We start from the raw sequence: 22,851 nt of genomic DNA, 5'->3' as shown, positions 1-22,851 counted from the left end.
CCTGTGCTGTGCAGAGAAGCCACTGCAATAAGAAGCCCACGCACCACAGCGAAGAGTAGCGCCTGCTTGCTGCAACTTGAGAAAACCCATGAGTAGTGATGAAGAACCAGCACAGCCAAAAAAAGCTTTGTAGTAGGGTAAGGCAGGGGAGGATTTAGAAGGAATTCCCCTCTCACAATGGGAGGCAGGGGCGGAACCCAGCCTTCGGGCTTCCTGCCAGCAGTTCATGAAGAAACTGCAAGGTCAATAATCCACCTGACCAAGCTAAGATTCCACCCAGACTCCACCTTAGGCCTACACAAGCAGGGCCCAGTGGAAGTTAATGAAAGCTGCTTGTCCATCCTTCCTTTACCTCTGGAGAAGGGAGAAGGCAGTCAAGTTGAGCGTAGTGTGTTCCTGAGGGTTGAGGACAGAAGAGTGACCTTCCTCCCCGCCCCCAAGAGCTGGTTCAGTCTCAAAACGGCCCAGTGACCCACCACAATCTCTCCCTTAAGTCAGGTGGAACGATCTCATGGAAAAAGTAATTCTAGTTAAACATTTACAGCTCCCAGGGGCAATGGTGGCTCAGATGGTAAAGTGTCTGCCCACAGTGCTGGAGACCCGGGTTCAATCCCTGGGTCGGGAAGATCCCCTGGAGAAGGCAATGGCAACCCACTCCGATACTCTTGCCTGGAAAATTCCATGGACAGAGGAGCCTTGTAAGCTACAGTCCATGGAGTCGCAAAGAGTCAGACACGACTGTGTGACTTCACTTGGGGCAATATCACTGCTGCAGCTGCTGCCTGTGAAGTGCTTCAGCATGAAGTGTCAGCCCCAACACTCATTGGACTCGGAGAGAAATGATTCAGTTTATTATTTTCAACCTGACCCCATCTTTTCCACTTTAGGCTCCAACACTGCACAGAGCTGCCACACCCACCCCCATAATAGCCCACCTCTTGTCTTCCACACTCGAAATCAGCCCCCAGGGGAGTTTAAGAGGATTAAACCATGAAGTCAATGCTTGGGAAAAGCCAAGGTGGATACTTCAAACAAGGAAACAAACTAGGAAACAAACAAAGGGGTCAGTGGCCACACAGAATCAAGGTTAGGTGGGCGTTGTTCCCTTGACAATGGCACAAACCCCAGCGACTTGGACCCCTATCATGGTCCAAAGTTAGTAAGACGGCCAGCAATGCAGGCTTCAACTTATACAGGCTCATGGAGCATCATCCATCATGTGAAGGGACTCCAGCAGCTTAGACATGCACCATGCCCATCTGGATCAGTGTCCTGATGCCCTTTCCAGAGCTCGGGCTCGAGCAGCTTTGGCCTCATCTTCCAGCTCATCCAGGAAACGCTCCTGGGACACCGAGTAGAAGGTGTAACCATCTGGACAGGTGGGTTCAGGAAACCACGTGGAATATGCGCATTCCCTTTTCTGATTTGCTCCACCACCTTTGTTTATCTCATCCTCCCAAATCACCTGCCCTCTGCTCCTCTGAGCCCTGACCCCGACTCCGTTATCATTAATAAATTATATTAAAAGAGCACCTTTACAATGACAAAGTGAGGTACACTTAAATTCTTGGCTCGGCGTTAGAAGTAGTCAAGGTTTTCATAGCTCCGGCTCTTTCTACCACCCCCGCACTGCCCTCCTACACGCCTTTGCTGCCCTTCCCCTGCCCTCAAATGCGGTCTCCCCGAGTCTATAGTCCAGATGGATACAAATTGCTAATACCAGGGCCCCAATGCCCAGGCCAGTCACGATGTTCCGGGTCCGCCGTTGTGGCAGCGTCTTCTGCCACTGGGCGAGCTGCGCCTGCCGCATGAATTGTAGTTGTGCAGGAGTCAGCTTCTCCCGAGTCGGGTCGATGCGCTGAGCCAGCGGGGCCTTTCCGCTTTCGGCATCCACCGGGTCTCCAGCTCCGGGTGCCGCCATGTTGCCGCTCTTGCCCTTCGCTGGTCCCGGGGCGCGGTGCTTGCTGGGAATGGCAGGCCTCGGCCTCGGAAAGGAACCCTGGGAGCTGTAGTCCGTCTTTCTGTTCACAAAGAGGGCGGCTCGGGGCCCAAGGGAAAGGGCGGGGCAGGAGAGAAGAGGCCGTGCTTTCCGATTGGCTCAGGGCCCGCGGCCGTTGGGGCGGGAAAAGGCTGTGGAAGGCTCGAGGCTGTGTTGGGAAGTGGGTTTTCCTCAGACTTGAGGCGAGAACAAGTGCACGGAAGGCGACGAAGAATCTAGGGTGTGGCAGAAGACTCTGAAGAGAGGTTAAAGGCGTGGGTTTATGAACCGTCCGGGTACCCAAACACGGTTCTGAAGATGGACCGACCCGAGAGGCCAAGATTGTCCTCTCTCAGTGACTTTCGGTTTGGAGCTGTTGCCACAGAGACCATCGAAGACACTCTGCTCTACTTGGCCCAGCGGAATGAGCAAGCCGTGCAGGAGGCTGCCGGCCGGATGGGCAGCTTCAGGGAGACCCGGATCGTGGGTGGGGATGCAGGCCGGGGAGCTGGTCTTATGGGAGACCCGGGCACTTGTCTTTAAGGCACCGATCTTGAGATTCATTATGCGTTATTCCTTCAAGTTTCCTTAGTACTTACTATATGCCAGGCGTTGGGGTGGGGGTACAGTGATGAGCCAGATTCACCAGCCCCCCACCCTTGATTTCAACTGAACTCAATAGAATACTTCCTCTCCTTGCCTCCTAGGATAGAAAGATGAAAAAGAGGTCTAGTCCCAACTTTTATTTATTTATTTATTTATTTATTTTTTAGTCCCAACTTTTAAATCATGCATATAATCTTCGGAGACTATTAGGACAAATCTGCAAATGACTAGGTACAAGTATGGTTAGATAAGTGACATACCACATAAAACAAGCTTTTATGGAGAATGAGAAGAAAGATGGAGTGCGGTGGGAGTAGGATGAATTAAGGAGTCCTCCGAGCATCATGGTGTTTAAGGTAGACCTGAAGGATGACATTTTGGTTGGTGAAGGTGATGCTTCTTTCTTTTTTCTGGCTGTGCTGGGCAGCTTGTGAGAGTTCCCCAACCAGGGATTGCCTTAACAGTGGAAGCACCAAATCCGAACCACTAGACCATGGGAACTCCCAGGACCATGTTTCTGCTAAAACAGAATAACATGAGTCAAGCAATGGAATAGGGACACTTTGAGTGAATGTGGGTACTATGTCATCCAGGTTGGCCAGAGTGGAAGAGTAGTTGAAATTCAGACCAGAAAGGTGGTTTGGATACTTTCCATGGGGAATTTTGAATGCCAAAGTGAGGAGTTTATATGTGACATAATAGGAAAACAAGAAGGCATTAACGGGTTTTGTTTCCTTTTTTCATATGGAAGTTCTATAACTGCAACCTTTGCCTTAGAAAAAATTATTTTGGCTGTGATGTAAAGGATGGGTAGGAGTAGAGAGATATAGGGGGTAGGTTGTCCAGTGGAGTCTTTGTCAGTCATTATTTTTTAGGTAATAAGACAGGAGAAATGACAAGACAGGATAGATTAAAAACATTTCAGAGGTAAAACCTAGGGTTCTGTAATGGATGAATTTAAGAAGTGAAAAAGGGGAAGATGACTATATCAAAGGGTTGAGCCTAGACATACAGTGTTGCCATTAAGAGAAACACACATACAGAAAAAGAAAAAACAAAAAGGAAACGTGACTTGTTTGGGAAATAAAATAGTTTTGGTTTGAGATCTACTGAGTTTCAGATGCTTGTGGGACATCTGGAGGAAGGTTTCTGGCAGGTTGTTTAAAAATTTAAGTTGGAAGAGAGGTCCAGTAAAGATAAGGGTTTGGGAGTTATCTCCATAGTGATACTGCTGAAACTGGCAGAGGATGAGCTCTTAGAAGTGGAATCTAGTACAGTTTCTTGGGAGACATTTTGTGTTCAGGTAAAAAAGAAGGATCATGAAGGAAATAAATGGAATGGTTGGGGAGAAAGGAGCAGAAACAAGAGACCCTTGGAAACAAGAGGAGAATTTCATGAAGGATGATGGTCAGCAGTTTCAGATGCTTCAGAGATGTGAACAACAGGGATGAGGATTGCAATTTGGATGTATTTTCTGACCCTTGAGACAATCATTTCGGCAAATTGTAGAAAGTAGAAGCCAAATTGCAGAATATGAGGGACTGAGTGATTAAGTGGTAGTAGCAGGTATAAGCTAGGCTTTCCAGAGTTTTCACAGTGGTAGAGGCTACAGAGATAGAGCCCTAGTTTAAGAGAATGGAAGGGGAGCGTCTTTTAGTTAATAGATTTGAGTATGTTTGTATAATAAGTACAGGAGATGGAGCCAGCAGCAGGAGAGAGGTGTAACCCTCATCTAGTCCACCTAACCCAAACTGTTTTCTTGACAAGTTAAAATGGAAAATTAAAAAAAAAAAGGAAAATATAATAGAAACAATTGCCCAGATATTAATAGTTAATAATTCAAATAAAAAGCAAAACAACTATAAACACACCCCTCCCCACAAAAATAAAGAAATGAAATCTGCTGCTGCTGCTAAGTCGCTTCAGTCATGTCCGACTCTGTGCGACCCCATAGACGGCAGCCCACCAGGCTCCCCCATCCCTGGGATTCTCCAGGCAAGAACACTGGAGTGGGTTGCCATTTCCTTCTCCAATGCATGAAAGTGAGAAGTGAAAGTGAAGTCGCTCAGTCGTGTCCGACTCTTAGCGACCTTATGGACTGCAGCCTACCAGGCTCCTCTGTCCATGGGATTTTCCAGGCAAGAGTACTGGAGTGGGGAAATGAAATCTAGGCTCCAGCAAAGAAAAGGACTGGCTAATGACACAATTATGAGTTCTAGGATACTTTGCTTAATTGCTGAAACTAATTATCTTCTTCATTGGACACTGTTAGCAGAGCTTTAGCCTCTGTCGTGATGAGGTTTTGTACATATATCTATGTGTAACCTGTGTCAAGTAGATTGTTAAACTGTTTTGTGCTAAATTTTATAATTTTTTTCCTTTAAGTTAGATTTTCTCTGAAGATGTATGGAAATTTGACTGTTTGTAATTCTTTGTTGATCAATGCTCACAGTTCCTAGTTCTGCAGGACCTTTGAGAGCTAACATTTATCCTTGTTTCCACCCTCTAATGATATTGCTAACTAAGTAGAATTCTATCTGGGGCTGTTCTTTCAAAGAGAAACACAGACAGCCTAAAATCTTGCCAAGGTATCTTACCCTTCCCACCTTCCCAATGACTTGCCCCCACCCAAGCTGGACCTTGTTCCCTGATTTAGGGCATAATTCTGCCAAACAAGCCACTTCACAGTAACAAACTTGCTCCTGGAGGAGGCTCAGCCACCAAAGATTTACCCAACAAACTGGTGGTGGAGAGGTGGTGTCCAGCTGTAAGGTGAATTGTGTTTGTAAAGCAATGGGAGTTCTCCAGAGGGTGGTTACTAAACAAACAGTGTTATAAAGAATATCCAAGCTCCAGGAGGGACCTTTTTGTTCCTGTCAACATTCCACTGAAAACAGAATATATGAGTTAGGGTTTTTATCTATCCAAGAATCTCTCTTGAAGCCGGAGGTTCCCAGCATGGCGTAAAGGCCAACGAGACCAGCTGGTTTGTTTGTGTGTAGCTGGCCAAGCCTTTTATCAGCTGAGACCCACAGGAAGGCTCAAGGGGCCCTGAGGGGGCTTAGTAAGCCTTTGTTTTTGCACTCAGTCAGCCTCCTTTTCATGCTTCTCATCTGCCTCTTGGCAGCAAAGGGAACCAGGCTCCGCTTGGATTGTTTCAGTCTCATCTTTCGCACCTCCTGACCCTCTTCCCTGAGTCCCATCATGGCTTTTATACAACGCCAAGAGTTCCCAGAGTCGTTTTGGTTGCACCTTGTGAATCAGGCTCTCCTTTCCTGTTTTGGCAGAGTTTGTTTTTCTCCTGTCTGAACAATGGTGTCTGGAGAAATCCGTGAGCTACCAGGCTGTAGAAATCCTAGAAAGGTAAAGCCCTGAGCATAAGGCCTTTGGGAGGGGTAACTCTCAGGATGGCTAATGTACCCATATCTTAAAAAAAAATACTAGTTGCTTCTTACTGTGAGGCCAGGTTTGTACATTACTTGCAAATGTATTTTTTTTTAATTTTGTATTTTTAAAAATAATATTTTATTTATTTTTTACTACTCTGGAACATTGTTGCTTTGTGCAGACTTTCTCTAATTGCGTCAAGCTGGGGCTACTCTTCATTGTGGTGCAAGGACTTCTCATTGAGGTGGCTTCTCTTGTTGATGGGCACAGACTCTAGGCCCATGGGCTTCAGTAGTTGCAGCTCATGGGCTGAGTTGCTTCATGGCATGTGGAATCTTCCTGGATCAGGGATCGAACCTACGTTCCCTGCAATTCTTATCCACTATGCCACCAGGGAAGTCTGCATATGTAAATTTTTTTAGCCAGCAATTGGATATTAGAGAGGATAAGATGTAGCATAGTTTGAAGCACAAACTCATTTAGTCTCAGTGGGTGTGGATTGATTCTTCTGCTCTTTCCCTTCTTTACAGGTTTATGGTTAAGCAGGCAGAGAACATCTGCAGGCAAGCTACAATTCAGCTGAGAGGGAAGTCAGAGCCTCAGAATTGGAGGGGTCTGAAAGAGCAGCTTTTCAACAAGTTTATCCTGCGTCTTGTGTCATGTGTTCAGCTGGCGAGCAAACTTTCCTTCCACTACAAAGTAAGGAGCTAGGGTGACTCATGGGCACCTAAGTGTTAGAGAGAAACCAGCTCATCCAAGAGTGGCTTTGAGAAACCCACTCCTAGGGCTAGGTGATGCTACTCATGCGGAAATGCCAGAGTGTAATCATGCTTCCTAAGCAGACCTCCTACACACACACACACACACACACACACACACACACAAACACACAGAGTCACTCAGACCTCCTACACATACACACACACACACACACACACACACAGTCACACAGACCTCCTACACACACACACACACATACACACACACAGAGATCTCCTAGTCACACAGACCTCCTACATACACACACACAGAATCACTCAGACCTCCTACACACACACACACACACAGAGTCACACAGAGTCACACAGATCTCCTAGTCACACAGACCTCCTACACACACACACACAGTGTCACTCAGACCTCCTGCACACACACACACACACACAGTCACAGAGACCTCCTACACACACACACACACACACATATACACACACACAGACCTCCTACATAGTCACGCAGACCTCCTACATAGTCACACAGACTTCACACACACACACACAGACCTCCTACATACACACAGTCACACAGACCTCCTACACACACACACACACACACACACACACACAGACCTCACACACATACACACAGTCACACAGACCTCCTACATAAACACACACAGCCACAGAGACCTCCTACACACACACAAACACACACAGACCTCCTACACACACACACACACACACACAGAGACCTACACACACAGTCACACAGACCTCCTACATACACACACACAGTCACACAGACCTCCTACACACACACACACACACACACACACTAAGAGACCTCCTACACACACACACAGAATCACACAGGCTTCCTACACACACACACACACACACACACACACAGTCACACAGACCTCCTACACACACACACACACACACACACACACACACACACACACAGAGTGCTGTTATTAACCTGAAGTTCTGTTCCCAAAGTATAATTGCTGGACAGATGCCATCATTCATACAGGTCACCTTTCCTCCCCTTGGACTCAAGGACAGTTTACATAAGGTGCCTGAATTGCTAACCTACATAGTAGTATTAAAGGCAAAAAAACTATTGCATTTATAAAGGACACAATGTTTCCACATCACTATGTGATTCTTGTATAGTAAAGTATCATTTATTCAACAAATATTTATTGTCTTCTATGGTGCCGTAGCTACAAGAGTAAAAATATTGTCTGTGCTCTCAAGGAATTTATTATCTAATGGGAGAAGACACACAAACAAATGTGGGAAAGTGTTCTGGTTAGTGTGAATACAGAGGGCTGTGAATGTACTTAATGAGCCTTGGGGAGACAAGAAAGTGTATTTAGAGAAAATTATTTTTTTTTAAACAACAGAACATTTATTCATTATATTCCACCTGTTGTTAAGCACTATCTCCACTCCCATCTAGAGGTGTTTCCATCAGTTCTGCCTCTCTTTGAGATTAAAAAATTTTAATAATAATAATTTCCTGCTATTAACTTACAGTAATGCATTATTCTTTTAATTGTTATCCAGGAATGTTTCACTGCCTGTATGCTTTAGTTTAAGTTGAATACAAATGGTGAGGGCAGACATCTTTGCTTTTTCACAATCTTAGGGAGAAAGCATTCAATTTCTCACCATTACAAATGATGTTAGCTATAGGATTTTTGGTATATCACTTTAACCAATAAAGTGACTTCTTGAATGGGAGGGCAGGGGGATGGGTGGATCCTAAGGGGAGAGGGGGCATAGGTAAGCAGAGCAGTAAGGGAGGTGTGTGGGGGATGGGGGCAGAGGGAGATGCAGACATGGGAAACGTGTAGACACCTGGATAGCCTGTGGGTTTGGGAACGCAAGTAATTCTGTGTAGGCGTAGAGTATAGGGGGGAATTACCAAGAGAGAAGCTGAGATAAAGGCAAGAACTGGATTGTGAAGGGCTTTGTTTACTATGCCAAGATGTATGACCTCTATTCTGACAACCGGCTCTCCCTTTCACTATCTTTTGGTTTTGTTTGCTCAGATAATCAGCAACATTACAGTCCTGAATTTCCTCCGGGCTCTAGGGTATCTTCACACTAAAGAAGAACTGCTGGAATCAGAGCTTGATGTTTTGAAGTCCCTGAACTTCCAAATCAATCTGCCTACTCCTCTGGCATATGTGGAGATGCTCCTGGAGGTTTTAGGTACTTAATTGTGTTGGGCATGCAAGTTGGAGTCTTCCATAAGAAGGCAGAACTTCCATAGAAGTTCCTAGGGGGATATCCCTGGTGGTCTAGTGCTTAAGACTCGCGCTTCCACTGCAGGGGGCATAGGTTAGATCCCTGGTCAGGGAAGTGCGATCCTGCATGCCTCGGGGGTGATCAAAAAAAAAGATAGAAAAGGAATGTGCTTAAGGGTTTGAGGGCAATGGGCAGAACCTGCCAGTGAGGAACAGCAGTTTTCAGTTTCCTCCAGTACTTGTCAGGGAAAGAAACACGTCTCCGCACCTGACTTCTATTTGGACTCATTAGGCACACTCTTATTGTAAGATCAAAGAGTTGATTTTATAGAGGCATGAGATAAGAGGGGAACAAGCAAATAGGTTCCAATTATATATATATATATATATATATCGTAGATGAAGGTTTCTCTACTTCTCCCTTTGTCCTTTAAAATCGACCTCCAGCTAGAGGTTTCTTACAGCAGAACTTAGCAACCAGGAAGCACACTAGCAGCTCAGCAGCTTCGTTTCGCATGACAACTGTGATTACAATCAGACACAGATAATGCTCTTTACCATGCGCGTACTCCATCTAGGATACAACGGCTGTTTGGTCCCAGCCACACAGCTGCATGCAACCTGCCTGATTCTGCTTGACCTAGTCTATCTTCTGCATGAACCTGTGTATGAAAGCCTGCTGAGGGCTTCAATTGAGAACTCCACACCCAGTCAGCTGCAAGGGTAAGGCAACTCCTGTACTGTAGGCTCCTTCCAGAAACAGGGAGTCAGTAACGTATCACGAGAACTTGGGAAATGGAATTTACCTAGCAAGGCACCTAGGCCACAGATAACCTGCACGGGTTACCTTGTTCTAATCTATATCCAATATGTTGTTTGGATGGATGACTGAGTTCAATCAGCAAAACCCTAGAGGCTTTTACTTTTAAATTTAAATGACTTCAAGTAATTAACATACTTTCATTCCTAATTCTTCTTTTATAGCTGCTTATAATTTCAGATTACTGAACTGCTTTTTTAGTCACCTAGGAAAAGAAGCCAGTCACAGGGTTGCAACTTGGACAAAGTGTTTGATTACTGTAAAGTCAGGCTGGTAAAAAGCCTTACAGTTACATTTGGTAGGGAGACAAATGGAACAACAAAAGGTCCGTAAACCATTCAGCCAGAAGGCTCATGTTTTTATCTTAGGTGAGTTGGGGGAAGTTGGAAGAGGGAATCAATTAGCTATTACTTGACCATTTCTTTCCATGTATAAAATTTCCCATAATCAACATAAACAACCCAAGAGTTGAAGTTCTGTAGCCTTAGGATTTGGAAGATCCAGTGTCACTCTAGCTCCAAAATTAATGTGGTTTTAATCACTCAGGGAAAAGTTTGTTTCAGTGAAGGAAGACTTCATGCTGTTGGCAGTAGGAATCATTGCAGCAAGTGCTTTCATCCAAAACCATGAGTGCTGGAGCCAGGTATGCACCACTGAGAGGACCAGTGTGGTCAGAATTCATTTAATAGAAAGCATTCTCCCATTAGTTAAGGGAAAACAGACAAGCTATAAAAGGTAACTGCCAAGACCTAGGATCAGGATGAATAAGCAGGACTTGGGAGAGAAAACTAGGACTGAAAAATGTTCTCCACTTTCCCCCTTGTGAAATTGGAAATGCAGGCTCAATTTCAGCTTGTTTGTTTCCCATTATGATAACCCACTACCATGTTAAAGTCCATTAAGTGTATCCTCCCAAACAGAAAATGTCAAGACTCAAATATCCCTCTTATATTTCACAAAACTTATCTCAGCAGAAGGAAATGTCTAGCAGAAACTTTCCATGCTAACACTATCAGGGCAAAGGTATCCTAGTGTAATGTGGCCACTGGCAAACACTGGGATCTGGATTCTCTGTGTAAGTTCAGAGAAATGAAAAAATTTACATTTGACTTGAGAGAAAAGCCCCAGCAATGTGTCTGTTTGTGCACTAACATGTGTTTCTGTAGTAAAAAGAAATCTGCCTCTATTTCTGAAGGTCATGGGGCATTTGCAGAGCATCACTGGCATTGCCTTGGAGAGCATTGCTGAGTTCTCTTATGCAATCCTAACTCACAGCGTGGGAGCCAGCACTCCAGGTCAACAGCAGCCTGTTCCTCCCCACCTGGTGGCCCAACCTCCAAGGGCTGCTGCTTCCTCCAACACATGAGGCAGGCGGAATCTGCCAAATATAGACAGCCTTCTGTCGCTGCACCGATCCCTCCCTTTGTTTACTTTCATACTCGGGGTACAAAAGTTCCAAGCATCTTCTGAGTTGTCTTTTGTAATCCAACTTCACGCTTATTTTTCTGCATCAGAGAAAGGGTTAAGATGAATAACCATGTCCCTTTTGTCGTATCACACTGAATATGTCAAAGAGCTGGGAGAAGACATAGGATCAGTGAAATTAGTTTATTTTTGTTTAACAAGGTATTTATGGCTTTTCTTTAACTGTTCATTTTATTAAGACAGAACCTCAGACATGGAAATTAGTATTAACCAGGGGCTCAAATACTGAGACCATATGGGTGACCCTGACTGAACATCAAGGATGTTGACTTTATTTCCCCTTAAAATTAGTTTAACATCTCTGTTCTGCTATGGAGAGCTATACAAATAGGGCTTTCTCTACAGGTATCTATTTTTCCATTAAGAGTCTTTTTAAAAAACTAACACCCACCTCTACACATATTTCAACAGACTTTCCACATACCTGCACTTGAACTCAATTCTCCCAGAATACAAAGTACTCTATTTTAGTTAAAGAAAAACCCAACAGTGCACCTCTGGGCAGTTATCAGACTGCAGTTGATCTTTTATTACAAATAATTAAATCTCTCCACCAAGGTCTCAAACAGTATCAAACACCATTTCATATCTTTTAACACAGAGCAGAGCAGGCATTCAGTACTAGAACCAAGTAAGAAGTGTTAAATTTCAAGCTTCTGATCACATCACATGGTGACCAAAGCTTGTGTCATTTTCTCATGTTATCCAACTGTGCAACTCACACTTTTTGTCCTCTCAGTGGAGACAAAAGTTTCTAGTTCATGTTCTAAGCGCAGGAAGTTGAGACAGACAAACTCCAGTGAAAACACATCAATCTCAATTCAACTCAGTTAAAAAAAAAAAAAGCAAACTTAAATTATCTGTTTTGAGGGGACAAAAGGAAAGGAAGGCATGGGGTTAAGAGTCAAAACTGTGACAAAGACCAGATGCTATACATGGCATGTTGTAGTTCTGGAAACTATCTGTTATATGATATTTTAAAATAAAGTGGCTTTTGTGGATTTTTTTCTCTTTTGGTGTTGTAAACATATGCTGTTTAATAGTACCCGAATTTAACACTTTTTTCCCAACAAAACAAAATTGAAAGCCTTTAAGGCAAACGAACTCCTATGGAAAAAAGAAAGTCATTTGTTATAAAACTGTGAGGATACCCAAGCAAGACCCCACTTAAGATTCGTCAGCATAAACTTGAGAGCTTTTGTCCACTGTTCCTCCGAGTTAAACTGAGTTTTGATGGAGTAGGAGCCACCACTGCCTCCTGTGTCTTCAATTTTGCCTTTCTCCACATCCATCCTGCAGGTGAACACAGCAAAACTCATTAGTAACTGAGATCTGAGTTAAGTCAGTTCAGGCAAATGGGCAGGGACTTGATCATGGGACCATTCACGTCATTTTATCTATTAAAGAACTCTTGGCGAGGAGCTGTAGTGTATTTTGGATTTGCTTGAAAGTCCAATACCAAGAAGGCTGTCACAAGAGCCTCATTGTGATTGCGGAGCACAGGGACAGGACACACACCCACACAGATGAGAAGCCTGGGGCAGAGGGTGAGTGAGGGGGACAGTGCTCTTCACGGTTTCCTAGGCATCCCTCACTCATGGGGAGGGGAGGGGGGCAGAAGAAAAGAAATGCTTTGTTTTGGGGTGATGGAAGCAGCTCAGCCCTACTCTCTTAAGTAACGTGCCCCTCTGTCTCTGGGCTCTACAAAATTTGATCAAAGGAGGCATTCCTGTATCTTTCCAAGGGCATAAGGGAAAACCTCCCTGAAACTGGAGAGCAGGCTTGAGCTCTGCACCAAGAGAACCCCCCACACCATCGAAGTCAGCATTTTCTCTAGGGATCAGGTGGTTACACTGTCTTGCTTGCAGTGTTGGATCCATCCTGCCCATCACTGTCATGGGATTTGACTCCGTTTTCAGCTTTCCCACCATGCATGCTAGTTTTGCTTCCATTCTTACTGTCCCTTCCATTCTGCTCACTTTGGTCCTACTTTAGGTTCATTCAGCACTGGGGAATACTGACCTGTAAGGAAGGCAAAAACGTGTCTCGCCTTTCTCAACTTCTTCTTTGAACTGCTGCACACAGTCCAGGAAAGCCACCATTGCATGGTCAAACTTGTTGTCCCAGAAAAACCGCAGCCCCCCTGAACAGTACAACGGCAACTCCTGCCCGAGAAGAGAGAACTGGCTGTATCTGTGGCCCAAACACTGGCTACAACAGGCTGCTCCCAATCCAATCCATCTCTCTGCCAGGTTCTGTCTGGATTCCACTGGCAACAGTAACCCTGGGCAAATACCACGCACCCAGAACTTTTGCACCATCACTGAAATGTATTAAACATCTACTGCACAGTGATGCCTTTCTCATCCTGGCACACACATTCTCTTTGGATCCACCCATATCTCTTCTCAACAAACTGTAAAAGTATAATTTTCTCAACAAACTGTAAAAGTATAATTTTCTCAACAGGCCCCAGAGAGCTAATCCTGAACTAGACAAGCCACTGAACAGAACACTGGCTTATCATGAGATATCTCAGTCTAAGAAATGAAATTATGCTATTATCAAAAGTAAACTATTTTGTTAGGAAGTACAAGGATTCTGTACTGTAGGTGAAAAATGGAACTTCCTAGAGTACCTTAGATTTGTCTGTCAGAGACTCCAGATATGAATGGTTTCCATAGGGAACAAGTCGATACCTAAAATGGAGATGCAGACAGAGATGAATACAGGACTCTTCCTAAAATGATTACTAGGGTGTTATATATAACCCAGTGATTTTTGGTATTCAGCTACCCAAAGAAAGTGAAAGTGTTAGTCACTCAGTTGTGTCCAACTCTTTGCGACTCCATGGACTGGGACCCACCAGGCTCCTCCATGGAATTCTCCAGGCAAGAATATTGGAGTGGGCTGCCACTTCCTTCTCCAGGGGATCTTCCTGACCCAGGAACTGAACTTGGGTCTCCTGCATTGCAGGCAGATTCTTTACTATCTGAGCCACCAGGGAAGCCCAAGCTACTCAAGAACCTCTTTTATTATTTCCACTCCTCTGTAGCCTCCCCATGGGGGCTCCATGTTTAAAAAGTTTTGTTTGGGACTTCCCTGGTGGTCCAGTGGCTAAGACTCCATGCTCCCAATGCAGGGGGACTGGGTTGGATCCCTGGTCAAGGAACTAAATCCCACAGGCTACAATTAAGACCTGGTGCAGTCAAATAAATAAATAAACACAAATAAGTATTTTAAAAAAGAAAAAAAAACTACATTTATTATATAATTATCTGGGGGCCTTTTATGGATGTATGTTCTGGTTTAGATTTAGAAACACAAATCTGCAAGGATTTTTTAGGTTCCGGAGATAGGAAGTTGGGTACCACTGCTATGGTCATGCAGTTCATGGACTGCTCAATCAGTGGAAAATGTCTGTGGTGAGGAGAAAACCAGAAGCACAGTCTCCATAGACAGAATACTCCCTGCTTGCTGGGAGCAAGGGCTCTTGGCGTAGTCAACAGAAGTAATAGGTGGCATACACAGATTATATCAAAGACACACCACACTCAAGAAAGGACCACCTTTTTTACCTCTGAAATTTCAGACCCATCTTATTGGCCAGGGCGTGGAGCAGCAACACTGTCTGGCCCCAAGCAGCATTAATCTCATTCCATTCCACTGGAACACTGGGCAGCCGACCCAGTCTAAAGTTATTGATTGTACCAAACTGTCCACTATGCCTACAGAAGAAGGGCAGGGAAAAATACAGAGAGAACATAAAACTTGGCAAACTCTGATATTTCCTGTTCTCACCTAAAACCTGGCATAAATCTCTCTCCTTATCTTCAGATTCATATATCCAAGCTCTACCTGGTACTTTAAATACGTACCTAAAGTGTGAGTCATCAACTTTCTCCCTGCTGCTCAGACATCAAAGTAGAAACCTGGGCGTCATCCCTGAATGCTCTCTTTCAGCTCCCTTTTCCCCAAAACCACCAAGCTCTGCTGGTTCTACCTCTTAAACCTCTTGAATCTGTCCTCTTCTCTTCAGACTCAATGCCACGGCTCTCTTTTCATGTTTAGAATCCTCCTGACAAATTTCCTAACCAACAACCTTGCCCTCTTCCCCCAAGTCATTTCTCACACTGCAGGTAAAGCCATCCTTTACATATACAACTGTACTTTTGTCACTTTCCTGCCCAAAGCGCTTCAGTGGCTCCCACTGCCTTTTGGATAAAGTCCAAATCCCTTAACGAGGCTTATAAGATCCTTAAGGAATTGGTAGCACTCCAGTTTCATACCCTGCCCTTCTCTGCTTTATACTCCATCTCCAGTCACAATAAGCTCCTTTCAGTCTAAAAAGTTCAGTGGGAGATTACCACTTCCACTTTCCTCTGCCTCTTTGCACAGGATGTTCTCTCTGCCAGGAACAACCCTCCTCCTCTGCAGACTTAGACTCCACGTCTCAGCTTAAACATCCACTTCCTCCGGGGGAAACGTTCATGCAGCCTCCTCAAATCGGGTGAAGTGCCCTTGTATGTTCCCATAGGACCCTGGGTTCACCAGGACCACGCTGAGTGTCTTTACCCAGCCATCTCCCCTCCCCGCCGAGACTGCAGCAACCAGGAGGCAGAATCAATATTGCTTGCTGTTGCCCACCCAGTGCTGACAGTGTCCACCACATAGCAGATGCTCAACAGATACCAGCTGACATGGATAAAATGTCAAATAAATGAGTAAACAAATGACCCCGGGAGAGGGGGATGAGAAATCAGCACCAGGCAGAGACTCAGATTTTCCTGCAGCTGGAGGGCTCTGATCTTTCCCTCTCCTTGGAGAATGGAAGTCACCAAGCTCTAGAATCTCAATCCCCTGATTGTGAAATGGATGAAGCCTAGATGGGGTGAAAATGACACGGACTACTATTTCACGGGAGGGGGGCACCCTGGCTTAGTGGTCAACAGCTAACATTCAGATATTCAGTGCTTCCCAGATGCCCCTCACCCTCTAGCCCTTCTTACCAAATGTGGAAGGTTGCATTAAAGACGTTGGTTTTCTTCAGCTTGTCCAGCTGCATCTGGGCATAACGCATCTGGTTTTCTACACTCTTCAGCTCATCATCCAGTTCTAGTTGTTGTCTTTTAAATTCACTGTATTCCCTTTGATACCTGTAAACAGACAAGGTGGTCATTAAGGCTGTTAGTTTGGGGGCTAAAATTTCTCTCCCACCACTCCTCTCAAAGACTTCTTCTAGTGATTATGATCACTTCTAGCTGCAGCACCTTGTACATTTGGCATAGATCTCAAAGGAGCATAGTTCCCCTAGATGTTTTGCCTGGGAGGGACAGAAATGTCCCAAATTCCAGCTGCTCATATGCAAAAAAGAGGAGGAAGATAGGATGCTCCCAAAACAGGACCAGATACTTCTTGGACTTCTGGTCTTTTCCAGAAACAAGGTTAGTCAACGGTGGTTTCTCCCCTGAAGTGGTCTGATTGTCTATCACTTCACTTACTCACTATCACTTATGCCTATTGTCCTTTAAATGGTTAGTGTACATCATTTCTAATGGAACTTGTTACACTACCCCATGAAAAATTTAACTTTTTCTCAGTCCTCCATTCCCCCACTTTCAGTCTCCTCCACTAGACAGAGGGTTCTCTCAGGTCAAGAATACCAATGAAGGACTTCTCTGGAGGTCCACTGGCTAAGACTCCAAGCTCCCAATGCAGAGGGCCCAGGTTCAATCCTTGGTCAGGGAACTAGGTTCCACATGCCACAACAAAGATCAAAGATCCCATGAGCTGCAGCTAAGACCTAGCGCAGCCAAATAAATTACTATTTTTAAAAAAGAGCACCAGTGAATTTTGAGCTGGAAGAGAATGAATGTAACACACTTAACCTTCCAGAGGAGGATGTGGGATTCAGTGGCTGACTCATCCAAATGTTCCCTACATGACAAAGCTGTCACTAGAGGCCTGGTTCTCAGCTCTCCAAAAGCACTGGACAAAACCAATGCTTTTGTCACTTAATCATGCTGACTCTTCCTACATAAGCCTCCCAACCAACATCGAGAAACAGGGCCTGGAAATGCAGGGTCTAGAGCAGACATGCTACTGAATGCCGACTGCTATTTACAAACTAATCAGACACATTCGGCTGTGAGCCATTTCCTCTCCCGGAGCCTTGAGGCAGGAAGATGGAAGAACAGGGTGATCACTCACTGAGCTTCCTCCTGATCCAGCCTCTCAGCCTCAGCTTGGACCTTCTCGAGATTTTCCGCCACTATCTTCCGGTTCTTTTCCACATCTTCCAGCTCTTGGATCAGCCTCTCCTCCTCTAATGCCAGCTCGTTTAGCTCTAATCCAAGCTGTTCGCTGTCATCTTCATTCATTTGCTCTAAGATCTCCAAACAGCGTCTGCCAAGGACATAGTCAGGGAAGGCTTATGGGAGGGAACCTGTTATTCCATCTCCCTGCATGAAGCACAGCTCTTGGGTGAGGGTTGTACAGCCCCAGAGCAGTGAGCACCCCAAGACTCAGAGCCCTGTTCCTGGGCCCAGGCCCTGGATGCACTCACTTGTAGTTCTGACATTCATTTTCAGTGACGTTGAGCTGAGTGTCCAGCTGGTCTAAGAGAGTGTCTGTGCATTCCTCACACAGGGGATGATCCACATCGGTCTGGCCTGACATGATGTCAAAAAGGTCCCCAGTGACCTGGAAGGAGAGGAGAGTCAGGGTAAGGCCTGTCTCATGTCACCTGCCTGGAGATCCCCCTACCAGCCAGCCCACTGCAAGACACTGGCACGAGGTAGACTTGCCTTTAGTCTTCGGCTGAGGTTCTCCATGGTGCCGCCATCGGATGCCTCCCCAATCAGAGTGAAGCTGTTGGCACTTTCTGTGGACATCATCCTGCAGACAGCCCCCCGCCCACGGGCCACATGAGGGAGCAGAGAGGCCTCCTCCACCTATATGCAATGCTGGTGGCAGAGACTCTCAAGCACCAGCTGAGGGGCCTCAAGGCGCATACCCACTCCTAGCCCGACTGACCTCCCAAGGATACCTCTCTCCCAAGGGAAGGCCATGCTGGTCTTCCACAGGGGCACTCAGCACAAGGCTGGCCTGGATAGACTAAGGAGGGAGAGGGGCATCAAAAACGGCTATGTGTGTGTCTATAGTAAAAAGGAAGGAGAATCAGGAGAGACCATTTCTTACATGCATCAATAACTAAGAACCTGAACATTTAACATTTGTTATCCTAAAAGTTTTCAAGAGCTCATCTCTTCCATTAGTCAATCACACTCAACTTTTCTTAATTCTTCATCATGAGAGCTACTGTTCCTTCCCACTGTGTGAATGGCTACAGGAAATAATCAATTTGGAAGGTGATGGGCCAGGTGTAAGGGACAGTGTCTTTTCTAGTAGAGTGAAAGGCTAGGTGATGATTCATCTCCATCACAATTCTGGGTTCAATTAAAATTCTACTGGCCTTTGGCAAGGAACAGGGGGCTGAGGAGTAGTAGGCACCTGGCTGGGGGGATGAATCTGCGAGAGACACCATCCTGGCGAGTTTCAATAAATGGCTCCTGGGAAGGAAATAAGAAGTCATCAGAATTCTAGCAGCTTTTGAGATGGAGTCTATTTTCCCAATGGCCTCAGAACTATTTGGCTTTACCCACGATTGATAACCACAAGATTTGAGAAACAAGAGACTTAAGAAATGGGTTTTCTAGCCAATCCTTGAATCCATGCATTAAGAAAGGACCCCTGGTACAAATAAACCCCAAGTCCCATTTGATTTTTTTGTGGGAAACAGCATTTCCTAGCTATGTTGTACTCTGTTATATTTGCATTTTCTCAACACTTACTAGTTGGGTTAGGGTAGAGAATGCCCTTCAGGGTTTCCCAACCTTTTTGGCACCAGGGACCAGTTTTGTGGAAGACAATTATTCTACAGACCAGGGCAGGGGGGAGGGGTAGTTCAAGTGCATTATGTTTATTGAACACTTTATTTTTACTGTTTTTACATCAGTCCCACCTAAGATGATCAGGCATTAGATCCTGGAGGCTGGAGACTCCTGCCCTAAATCATGGCACAAGGGAAAAGCCAGAGCAGACTGCAATGAAGTCTTCCATGGCATAAAACAAAGTAGATTTTTTGTCTTCCATACTTTGATATAATTTGTATGTGACCAAAGTCTTATCTTTGACAATGAAAATCATCACTCAACACAGTTTAAAAAAAATGACATGTTCTCTAACACCGACAACCCTTCAACACAGTTTAAAAAAAAAGACATGTTCTCAAACACTGACAACCCTTTCTACCTAGTGTAATCACACAATTCTATGCCCAAACCTAGATACTTTTAAGACTAGAGAGGAGTGGATATTAATAATGAGCTACGACAACAGGTATGAACCAGGTAAGACCTGGACACACAGGTCATCATCCCACCTGCCACCTAAAACAGCTTATAATTCTACTCCAAATAAAGCAGAGTCTCTCTTCGAATTTTTGAATGGATGCCTCGTTCAGCAACCCTGTGACCGCAGGAGTACTTCTGTGTCTTCAGTGATCCACAGTGGCCTGGTTATGTAGAACGTCTCTTGTTAACCAGAGATTCCATATATCTGGGGGCTCCAGGAGCACCAAGGACCCTGCGGAAACCCACTTTGTATTCCAGTGTTTTCATACCTCTCCTGAGTTAGCCTCTTCCTCCTGGGTCTCTCCTGGTTTCAGCTGGGCTGTGGCAAGTAATGGAGCTAAGAGCAAGGGAAACATTGAATCTTTCAGAAAGTCTTCTCAGAGCAGGAGCATGTACGAAAGGATAAGAATCAAAATATCCTCCACCTTTTTCTTGGAGAATTTACAAAAAAAAAGGATCTGTTTTCTTCTTCTTATAGCCATTAAATCAGATTAAGGGATTATTAAAGTTTTTCCAGTATGATGGTATGATTAGGTCTTTAAAGAGACATCTTACCTTTCAAAAATACTTAATAAAATATTAATGATGTTTATATGTTTGGGATTTGCTTCAAAATCATTTGGGGCTATAGGTGAAACATGGTTAAATGTGCGTGGATAATCGCTGAAGCTTGGTGATGAGTATACAGAGGTTCATTATAAACTTGGATGTTTTCCATCCAAGTTTATATGGAAACATCGAAGTTTCCATCGAAAAGTTAACATCTTCTTTCCCCCAGAATAAGTGAGAAGGAACATGAAAGGAAGATGAAACTTCCTTTCCTGGAACTAAGATCCAGGAAGATGAAAGCTCTCTACATAGCAATGGAGATCTAAGTTACATGAGAGTATACATTTGTCAAAAACATAACAGCTAAGGGTAATTCACTGGCAGTCCAGTGGTTAGGACTCCACACTCTCACTGCAAAGGGTCCAGGTTCAATCCCTGGTTGGGGAACCAGGATCCCACATCCCACAAGCTGTGCATCATGCCCCCCAAAAAAGCTAAGATATGTAATATATAAATCTTGACAATTAGGGACCTCCCTGGGGGTCCAGTAGTTAAGACTCTGAGATTCCATCCCTGGCTGGGGAACTAAGATCCCACATGTCATGGGGTGAAGGAAAAAAAAAAAATCTTCACAATTAAAAACTGTCAATGTATGAAAATTTACCTTTAAAAAAATGAGGTAGAAAGCAAAATACCTGAGAGGATATAGGAGGTGAATGTAGGTATAGAGGAAACAAGAATGGTTGAGTGCAGCTAATTGTTGAAGCTGAATGATGGACACAAGCGAGTTCACTATGCTATTCTCTTGATTTTATGTTTGAAATTTTCCATATTAAAAACTTCCCATATTAAAGTTAATTCCCCTCAGAAAAGAGAAATCAGGTATTGATAATAATAGTTAATATTTGCCGAGTACTTTTCCCTGGCATATTCTTAAGTATTCATGGTCTCTGTCATACCTGATCTTTATAAGTACCTTGAGGTTGTTTTACATTTTACAGATAAAGGAAATAAAAAAAATTGGGGCCTAGAAACTAAAATTGGGTGAAGTAACTTGCAAGAAGTCATTCTGCTTGTAAATAACAGCCAGAATTTAAATTCAAGCAGAGTGACTCTAGGTCCATGAGCTTACTTTAACTGTTTATTCAGTCTTTTCCTTTTTCCTAGCTTCATCTCACTTCTTGGGAATTTGGGACTCTAGTCCTCTACTTTCCTCTTCTTATCAGCCATTGGCTTCCGGGTAAGTCATTTAACCTGACTGAGTTTCAATTCCTCATGGATGAAATGATAAAATTTTTAGTACTCCTATGCATAGGGGAGTAAAACTGCACTACTCCACAGAGGTTAAAAGGAATGCATGTAATGCACTTGGTATATGGCAAGTCCTCCATAATTGCCGTTTATTTTTACATACACAGAATCCTTTACTCTGAAACAGCAGGAGCAGAAAACTAAGGACCTTTCCTTGTTATAGAAAGCTCTCAGAAGCACATAGTGTCAGAACTCTTCTATGTTCTCGATAAGAAAACAAGGAACCAGAGAGAGGAAGCAACTTCCGAGGCTCAGAAGGCTTGTTTGTGGCAGGCTATATGCGGTCCTTAAGACCTTCATCTCCAACGCTGCCCACTTTGAACGATCTTGATCACCCTCTTTCCAAGGGCCTCGCTGACCTGTGAGCTCCTGGATGGTGACACGGTCCAGGATCTTGAAGCTCGTGTCCAGTTTCAGAGGCTGGCTGCACCGCTGACACACGAAGCTCACCTGCATGGTGCTGCTGGATGTCTTAGACCCCTCCATCCCTGCGGCGGTGGAAAGGAGACGACGTTAGGAAGAACAGGCGCCCCTGAACCCCGGGTTCGGAGCTCCCACCTGACTTGCTGTTGTGGTGAAGGGGTAAAAATCCCCACCTGCACCTTTCCCTGTAGGAACGGTAGGATACCAGGCGGACCTGCTTCCGGGGCTGACCCGGCAAAGGCAGTTTACAGCCCAAAGTCAGGGAGGGTCTGCAATAGGGGTTCCCAGGTCCCCTTCGAAAGATGCCGTCCAGCCCCCAACGCTTTTCACCTCGGGACCCGGAGACCGCCACCCTGATCTGGTCTACCGCGGGGGTACCGCGGCCTCGGGTCTGTCTGCGAACGGGACTTCCAAGACTGCCATTGCCCAGCCTTCAGCTACTTCCCGGTCCGCCGGGGGAGGACTTCCGCCGGGACCGGACTTGACGTCACGATGACAGCCGCGCCTCAGGGGCTCAGTCCTGGTCCACCCACTTCCGCGTGGCTGCGACCTCTAGAGGCTGAGCTGGGAAAGGCGGCAGGCGTTGGCCTAGGGGTTGTTGTTGAGAGCGAAAGTGGCGCGACCCAATTGGGATGGAGTCGCGAAAGAGTCCGATACAATTTAACGAATAAACAAACAACCCGTGGACACGCCACCATTTTCTAATTCAGTGACTTTTCTTCAGATTTGTCACTTCTAAGCGGAGCCACTTTGGTTATTCACTGCGGTATCAATTTTTAAAATTTCTCATTGGGAGAACTGGGCGTTTTTTTGAAACGCTTGAGAAAGAGGTAGACACTTGGAAGGGCAAGTGAGGAGGTAAACCTTATTGTGTTTCGTTGTATATTTTAAAGTTTCA

The 22,851-nt window shown here is 45.0% G+C and overlaps 3 protein-coding genes across 3 annotated transcripts; 1 reads left to right on the top strand and 2 right to left on the bottom strand.

Moving 5' to 3' along the window:
• Positions 1-823: 823 nt before the first annotated feature.
• COA3 (cytochrome c oxidase assembly factor 3) lies at positions 824-1,964 on the bottom strand. The gene is made up of 2 exons (XM_020888057.2): positions 1,708-1,964; positions 824-1,371 (listed from the first exon to the last, which is right to left on the bottom strand). The coding sequence occupies exons 1-2, from the start codon at positions 1,919-1,921 to the stop codon at positions 1,265-1,267; spliced, it is 321 nt and encodes a 106-aa protein (XP_020743716.1). The 5' UTR covers positions 1,922-1,964; the 3' UTR covers positions 824-1,264.
• Positions 1,965-2,039: 75 nt separating this feature from the next.
• CNTD1 (cyclin N-terminal domain containing 1) lies at positions 2,040-12,552 on the top strand. The gene is made up of 7 exons (XM_020888054.2): positions 2,040-2,465; positions 5,872-5,947; positions 6,502-6,670; positions 8,754-8,916; positions 9,530-9,674; positions 10,318-10,414; positions 10,967-12,552. Exons 1-7 carry the CDS (start codon positions 2,297-2,299, stop codon positions 11,135-11,137), a joined length of 990 nt encoding a protein of 329 aa, XP_020743713.1. The 5' UTR covers positions 2,040-2,296; the 3' UTR covers positions 11,138-12,552.
• Positions 11,757-22,433, bottom strand: BECN1 (beclin 1). The gene is made up of 12 exons (XM_020888052.2): positions 22,284-22,433; positions 21,890-22,018; positions 19,940-20,007; positions 18,769-18,827; positions 18,063-18,153; positions 17,822-17,958; positions 17,467-17,661; positions 16,266-16,412; positions 14,835-14,984; positions 13,895-13,955; positions 13,279-13,421; positions 11,757-12,549 (listed from the first exon to the last, which is right to left on the bottom strand). Exons 2-12 carry the CDS (start codon positions 22,014-22,016, stop codon positions 12,381-12,383), a joined length of 1,347 nt encoding a protein of 448 aa, XP_020743711.1. The 5' UTR covers positions 22,017-22,018; positions 22,284-22,433; the 3' UTR covers positions 11,757-12,380.
• Positions 22,434-22,851: the final 418 nt, after the last annotated feature.

Source organism: Odocoileus virginianus, chromosome 17, assembly GCF_023699985.2.
Source record: "Odocoileus virginianus isolate 20LAN1187 ecotype Illinois chromosome 17, Ovbor_1.2, whole genome shotgun sequence".
In the NCBI taxonomy this organism is placed as follows: Eukaryota; Metazoa; Chordata; class Mammalia; order Artiodactyla; family Cervidae; genus Odocoileus; species Odocoileus virginianus.
Note: the sequence above shows the minus strand (reverse complement) of the source record. Positions and strands in the feature narration are given on the sequence as shown.